The 8187-nt window shown below is 48.0% G+C and overlaps 1 protein-coding gene across 1 annotated transcript; it reads left to right on the forward strand.

The window, feature by feature from the left end:
- The first annotated feature begins 555 nt into the window (after window positions 1–555).
- On the forward strand, window positions 556–2721 carry LOC103715021 (aspartic proteinase NANA, chloroplast-like). The gene has a single exon (XM_039120550.3). It carries the CDS (start codon window positions 595–597, stop codon window positions 1933–1935), a length of 1341 nt encoding a protein of 446 aa, XP_038976478.3. The 5' UTR covers window positions 556–594; the 3' UTR covers window positions 1936–2721.
- The last annotated feature ends 5466 nt before the right edge of the window (window positions 2722–8187 follow it).

Consider the following 8187-nt stretch of genomic DNA (forward strand, 5'->3'; position numbering starts at 1 on the left):
TAATTGATTTCCTCCAATCTCAACCCCAATTCCTACATCTTCATCCAATTCATCCCATTCCACTCCATTCAAAACCTAATCCCCACTTATTTCAGTCTGCATCCGATCCCAATTTACCAATTATGAATTCAATTGAATAAAATCCCTGTCTCCCCAATTTTCTTGAATCAATTAAGATGTTTCTTTCAAGTCGGCTCGATTCGTTAACCCCACTCCAATTCTTGCAAGTGACCCTAATTTCTACCAACATTCCATCTCAAATTGCACTTAGTCACATCCCATTCGACCGAAGTCTGCTACGTATGGAAGTAAATTAAACCCAATCCAATTCAATTTTTAATCTAGTTTAGCTAATGATGCTCCAAGTTGAACCATTGCATCCCCTCATCAGTCCATATTCCGGATTTTTTCTGACATATCTACTGTTATCAAATGATGCTTGCTATTATTCTCCATTATTTTAATAGTTCTTAGTAGCTGTTAAATTTATAATAATCATTATTTAATCATCTCTCCGTTCGCCATCCTCGCCATTCCTTCTCCCTCCCTCCCCACCCTTCCCTCTCTCTCTCTCTCTCTCGCCGCCAAACCACCATGCTTCCCAACTCCGACCTCCTTCTCCTCCTATTGATTTGTGCATCTCTCGGCACTCCGACCTCCCAAGCCCAGGAATACCTCAAGCTCCGCCTACTCCGTAGGACTCCCCTCCCCTCCGGGCGCCAAGCTCTCGCCCTCGACTCCCTCCGCCTCTCCTCCTCCTCCTCCACCACCACCACCTCCTCCTCCGTCCCTATAGTCTCCGGCGCCTCCTCCGGCGCCGGCCAGTACTTCGTCGACCTCCGCATCGGCACTCCCCCGCAGCGCATCCGCCTTGTCGCCGACACCGGCAGCGACCTCGTCTGGGCCCGCTGTTCGCCTTGCCGCGGCCCCGGCTGCTCCGCCCGCCACCCCCCCGGCTCCGCCTTCCTCCCCCGCCTCTCCTCCTCCTTCGCCCCCTTCCACTGCTACGACCCCTCCTGCCGCCTCGTCCCCCACCCTCGCCATTCCCCCCGCTGCCCCCGCTCCCGCCTCCACTCCCCTTGCCGCTTCCGCTACTCGTACGCCGACCGCTCCTCCGCCGCCGGATTCTTCTCCCGCGAGACCGCCACCCTCAACGCCAGCTCCGGCCGGGCCGCCCGCCTCCCCGCCCTCCCCTTCGGCTGCGCCTTCAACGTCTCCACCGGCCCCAGCATCGGCGCCGCCCGCGGCGTCCTGGGCCTCGGCCGCGGCCCCATCTCCTTTCCCTACCACGCCGCTCCCCGCTTCGGCGCCACCTTTTCCTACTGCCTCCCGGACTACACCCTCTCCCCTCCCCCCACCAGCTACCTCCTCATCGGCGCCGCCCCTCGCCACCGCCACCAAAACCTCTCCTTCACCCCTCTCCTCTCCAACCCCCTCTCCCCCACCTTCTACTACATCCGCATCCTCTCCGCCTCCATCGACGCCACCCCGCTTCCCATCGACCCCTCCGTCTGGGCCCTCGACCCCGCCTCTGGCGCTGGCGGCACAGTCATCGACACCGGCACCACCCTTTCCTTCCTCCCCGCCCCCGCCTACCTCCAGATCCTCCGCGCCGTGGCCAAACGCCTCCCGCGCGCCGCCCTCGCCGGCAGTCCGCCGGGGTTCGACCTCTGCGTGAACGCCTCCGCCGAGGGGCTCCGCCTTCCGAGGCTGGCCTTCCGCCTCCTCGGCGGCGCGGAGCTGTCCCCGCCGCCGGCCAACTACTTCATCGACACGGCCGAGGGGGTCCGCTGCCTCGCGCTCCAGCCAGTCAGTCCGACCGGCCCCGGGTTCGGCGTCATCGGCAACCTCATGCAGCAAGGCTTCCTCTTCGTCTTCGACCTCGACCGCGCCGCCTCCCGCCTCGCTTTCTCCCGGACCGGTTGCATTGACTGAACCGGTCCGAATCCGACCCCGACCCCGACCCCGACCCCGACCCCGACCCGACCAATCTCTTGATCATTTTTAATTATTCTCAAATATATATACAAAAAAATCGTCGATACCGTGGGGCTTCCCAAGAAATGATCTTGGGAGGGATGGGTGGGTGTCAGGGCGATTGGAGCTGGCCACCTTTTGGGGTCCTTTTTATTTAACTTTGTTGTCATTGGATTCCTCTTCCTGGAGAGACAAGAGACAAAGAAAGTATTAAAAAAAAAAAAAGAAAAAAAAAATGAAAGTAAAGGGGAAGGGAGCAAAGAGAGCGAGTGAGCTTTGTTTCGTACTGAGAGTGAGAGGAGTCACGAGATGAGGAACTTGGAGCAGACAGGTTCAGCGAGAGCTTTTTTTTTATTATTATTATTTCTTGTTTCTTCCTTTTATCTTCCTTTTAACTTCTTGCTGGAATTGGGAACATTCTTGCATGGTGTCATCCAATGGGTTTTGATGTGTGTGAGTGGGAAAGCGAGGTGGTGGGTCTTTGGTGTGTGTCTCTCTGCCTCCCTGTTCATCATTCTTTACTCTCTCTTTTTTTTGGTGTGTGTGTGTGTGGGATAAAGTTGAGCTTATGACCAAAAGGACAGGGGTGGTCATCACACCTATCCTTGATTCCCTGTAGATGAGGAATGGTAATTAATGGCTGCTTCTGTACCCCTTTTTTTTTCCCTTTCTTTTCAGTTTGATCAATTGAATGGCAATCATAACTGCACTGGCTGTACCGGGCTGCTGGTTGGTTAAAATTCACTCTGCTTCCGTAATTATTTTAGTTTATGTTTGTTTCCTTCGAGTTTGCTGTTTGAATTATTTGTTGATGTTAGAAATTTGGAGATGAGATGAAAGCTCGGTTTCTTCACTTGCTAATTTGAGGTCGGATTTGGTAATAAGTAAGACGAGCTTCTCTAAATTTATATAGATTGCACTTCATTAAAGCAACCTGCTCCGAAAATTGGATCAATTTTCTCTTCAAGAACTGACGGTTTAGGCTGACCTCGGTGCTTGTACTGATCTCCCATGTGACGCTCTTACGATCTAAAATACTTGTATTTTATTTGCATCTTCTAAAATCTTTGGTTTAGCATTAGGAGATGTCTATATGGTATTAGACATCTAAGTCCCGTCTAAATGTTGCAAGAGATTATGATCAATCGAAAGAACTAAAATCTAGTTTCTTATTTTCTTAAATATGTCAAAATTATTAATGAGGTTGGGACACTTTATTCAGATTGTTGATTATTGTGGTTGAAGACCATAAGATGATGTTTATTACTTGCAAAATTGGCACTCCACATTAATACCTGGGTGTGTAAGGGCACACTGATGGGCTACCTTGAAAACCAAGTTTATTGAAGCCACACCAGTCAAGCTAGGCAATATTATCATCTTTCGATAGCCTTTTGCATTTTCCTTGATCAAAGCAGTCAATGTTAGCTAATAAGAATTGAGTTGCTTTGATGGCCGAACTACTTTAGTCCAAGATAGGAATCCGCTATTTGAAATAGGAGAATAACTAGTTGGGGCAGATAAAATTAATCAAACAAAATAAATTCACTAGTGGTTTGTCAAACTGTGTCGATGAGCTATATTTACATATTAAATAAATTTAAAAATAAAATTTATGATTTTATAAAGGGTTTGAATTATTTTTTTAATATATGACTAATTCTAATGATGAATTTTTAGTGATGGGTTTTGTTGGAAAAATATTGGACATCACAACTTTGAGCCAAACCAACCTCCTTGACCTCATACATGAATCGAGAAAAACAATCTGGCCCTAGCCGAGCAATCGAGGTAAGCGACTTCAGCCGCAGCTGAAGAGCCAATCAGTCGAGGAGCCTCCAGCCAAGGAAAACAATCAACACGTATCGACAAGGACTAGAAGTTCTAACAACCGATAGCTTAAGCAGCCCACAGTGTGGCAACACTACGGCCTAGGCTCCACCGGTGCTGCACGCCGCCCACGCAGACTGGCTCCCACATCGCGACAGTACTATTCGCCGTTATCTAGTTATTATTGCACGCTATTTCAGGTCAGGTAATGATAAAATGGGCTCTACTATATAAAAGAGGTAGCTCGAGGGACCTAAGGTACATGATTTTAATGCACACCCACACATCATTACCCTCGAAGCCGACATCCTGCGAAAACCTCTTCCTTTCACATTGTTGCCTCTCTATCCTAACTTAGCCATTAGAGGGTCCCCGCCGAGCGGACTTTGTGCAGACCACCTTCAGATGAGATCCCCCTTTGCACCTCGACCAGCCTGCTCAGCTTGTCTTCAGCCGACCTCAGGGTCGTCTGAGCTGTACTCCGACCTCAGCTCAAATTTAGCAACAATAAATTAACGCTAGATGAAGGGTCAAGCCCCTAACAACTTCATTATCCATCGAAGGAAGAGACAACCAAAATGAAGTCATGAAGAGCCCGCGATGCATCGCACGCTTCGCAACACCACGTTCTGACCTCCTGAAGGTTGTTGCAGAGCCCGAACCCTGCTAATCCGCCATGCATGTGGACAATGAGCAGTTCAACCTGCTAATTCAGCAGGTGTAGGCACTGACTGCAGTGATCTAAAGCCTGCAACAAGCAACGACGTGACCAGAGCCGGTCCAGCCGAAATACAGTCACCCTAGCCACCACTCTCAATCGCCAGCACATGGCATGCGACTGGCCAACCACAACTCTAAAACTGGAACTCAGAGCGGTCCCCCCAGAGTTGGCGTATCTAGCAGAGTAATCCTGGTCGGGATGGAAAACAACATGCTTCAAGCCCCCATTTCGGCGAGGATTTCGCTCTAAGCCTTTTGCCTCCTCGCCCTATGGAGTCCCCATCCTGGTGGGATGCCGACCTCGATCAAAGAATCAAGAAAATGGGCTAGTAAATTCAGGCCATCAGAGGACAAGCTCCGAGGACAAACAACGACCTCAATTTTATCTCAGAGCCCTCCTTCACCAGGCGGATCATGGAAGAACTGATTCCACTCAATTCAAGATGCTCTAGATGAGGCCGTATGACGACACCTCGGATCCCCTGGAGCACCTTGAGAGTTTTAAGTCTTCATGATTTGCACAGAGCCACCGACGTCATGCTTTGCAAGGCTCCTAGCAACCCTTCGCAAGGTGGCTCGATTCTGCTTCTTCGGGCTTCAGCCCAATTCCATCCACTCCTTCAAGCAGCTCGCCCGCCTCTTCGTAACTTCGTAACACCCTTCATCTCCAGCCGAAGATGGCGTTGCGGCTCGAATGTGCTGCTTTACATCAAACAGAGGAAGAAAGAGTCCCTCATAAACTATATTGGTTGCTTCAATGCAGCGGCACTAGAGATTCGTGACCAAGTTCAATCGGTCGTAATGTTGGCAATGAAGAGCAGCCTACGGCCGTTGCGCTTCCTTTTTCTTCTTGGAGAAGCATTTTCTAGCGGACTTCGCCAAAATGCTGGCACAAGCGAATAAGTACACCAACGCGAAGGAGGCCATGGCCTCTCACTGCAAGTTTGCTGGCAAAAGACGCCCCCCCTAGAGGAGTCAAGAGGGAGCGCGAAGAGCAAAGGGAGCCGAGAAAGAACTAAGAGTCCTCGAAAGTTCGAGAGGTACACCCTCCACCCCGAGGACCCAAATTCTCATGGAGATCGAGGATCGAGGCTACTTGCACCCTCTGCCTCAAATGAAGTGCCGAGCAACCCAAAGAGACCAGAAGAACTATTGTTGCTTCCACCGGGACCACGACCATAACACCGAAGAGTGCATCCAGCTCAAGGATGAAATCAAGGCACTCGTTCGACACGTGCGGCTAGACTGGTATGTGCGCTATCGGCAGGATCAAGAAGCGCCTGCTTCAGCCTCCAATCCACTGCCTCCAGAGCCGATCGACAACCGTCCGATCACTAGAGTGATCAACACAATTGCTAGCAGCCTCACCTACGTCCTAGGCACCTCGGACAGCTGAGCTCCATAGGAGGCTGAAGCTACCTCGAAGCGACAATGCACGGGCGGCTTTATCACATTCTCTAACGTCGACCTAGGAGGAGTTCAGACTCCTCATAATGATACTATAGTTATTTATCTTACTATCACAACATATGATGTAAAGAGAATACTTATTGATAATGGAAGCTTGGCTGATGCATTATTTTATGATGCTTTCCAAAAAATGAGACTGCCTGCCAAACAGCTTCAAAAGGTTAATGCTCGTCTGGTTGGATTCTTGGGATACTCGGTTCTCATAGGAGTGATCAATCTTTCGGTCACCGCGAGTCAAAAACCCCGAAATAACACTTTGCAGCTAGACTTCCTTATGGTCTTTTAGTCATTTGACATTTAGGACAAACAAATTGTCTTTTATTAACAACCAAAATCTTATTTGCTGAAAGAACTGCAGTAACAATGGGAAATGAGGCATGTCCAAGCCTCTGATGCCAATCAGAATGAGAAAGACGAGTACCAACAAAGGCTAAACCGGAGATTTGTTGAAGTGGTGGCAAGAAGTAGTATAAGCCATCCCGAAGATAGCCTTTATGCTGGATGTTCTCCGAGTAGTCCTTGATCAAGAAAATAAAAATCATGAAACTCCAAGTAAACATGATTGTCACGGGCAAATTTTGCAACAGATATAAAAAAATTTTGATTTCAGAGACAACAAGAATTTGATTGAGGACAAAAGATTTAGAAGGTGTTTGTAGGTTAACTATACTAGTGTGAGAAATATCCAAACCTGATCCATTCCCCACTTGAATTTGATCGGATCCACCATACTCATCACTACGTATGTTGAGATTACTAATGTCGTTTGTCAGGTGGTGGGTAGCTCCTGAGTCGAGATGCCAAGCAGAGTCTGTGTTCTATTGGTTGTAAGCAACCATAGCTTGACCATTCTGGATAGAGGCTGGAGGTAGTTGATGTCGAATCTGTGAAAGCACTTGTGGACTGTGTGTCCTGGTTTCTCATATAACCGACTCCAAAGAGATGATCGATCAGAATTGGAATTGGAATTATAAATTGGAGGGTTACCTCTACTATGGCTTCGGTCTTGATTATTACGGCCTCGGCTGCGATAGTTATTGGTGGGATTGCCACGACCTCTCACGTGATGTGCTGACTGTTGTCGTTGTGCAGTATTGGCACTAGCACTAGGAATAGTGATCGGCTAAGTGTTATGAATAATACAAGCTTCTGCTGTGAGAAGAAGAGCATACAGTTCTTCAAGAGGTACAGAGTCTAAGCGTGCTATAACCATAGCAACAAGAGAATCATACTCTGGGCCAAGCCTAGCAAGAACATAAGCGACAATGTCGTCATTGGAAATGGCTTGCCCTACAATAGCTAACTCATCGGCGAGCTTTTTGATATGCATGAAGAAATCACTAGCAGTCATATTGCCTTTGCGAGCTGTTGCCAATTGAGAGCGAACTTGTGCTGCCTTTGCACAAGACTAAGAGGCGAAGCATGCCTCCAACGCAAACTAGATATCGCAAGAGGTTTCTGATCGATACACCTAGGCTAGAACCTTATATGTCAAAGGGGAGTTGATAATGCTAAGAATCAAGTTATCCTACGTGGACCACTTTGCATATAAAGGATTGAGAGTTTGGGTGCCATCTACAGCAACAAGTTCTTGAGGTGCTTTCACAGATCCATCAATGTACCTGATGACACCTTGATCTTTCAAATATAGAACCATCTGCGCCCTCCATATGGGGTAATTGATTCTTATGAGTTTGGAGATATTGATGCTGGAAGGGTGGAATACTGGGTATTCTGTGATTGAGTTGTTAGAGGAGACGTCAGAAGACATTCTGGTTTTGGGATTAATGTTGGTTTGTAGGTAGCTCTGATACCATGTAGAAGTTTACGATAGGATATGGCTGAAGGTTCTTTTCCCTTGAGAGATTTGTGTTACATGATGGTGTGTTATATAGAGAGAGGACTGACATCAACTTCTAGAGATACTCAGCATAAACAGAGTATGAGTTTTGAATATGTCTTCTGTTCTTCAAATATGCATCTGTTACTAAATAGTTGGAGAGGTCCTAGAATTAGGGGTGGCAATCGGGTCGGGTCGGGTCATGAACGAATCGGGTCACATGCAGGTCGGGTCAGAAAACTATAAATTTAAATCCGACCTGTTTACTAAATAGATTAGAAATTACAACCTGAACCTATCATGTTTAATAAACAGGTTACCCGATCCGATCTGTTTAACCTGTTTAATAA

Source organism: Phoenix dactylifera, chromosome 18 (assembly GCF_051530095.1).
Source record: "Phoenix dactylifera cultivar Ajwa chromosome 18, Ajwa_hap1_PhDact_Kaust_v1.1, whole genome shotgun sequence".
In the NCBI taxonomy this organism is placed as follows: domain Eukaryota; kingdom Viridiplantae; phylum Streptophyta; class Magnoliopsida; order Arecales; family Arecaceae; genus Phoenix; species Phoenix dactylifera.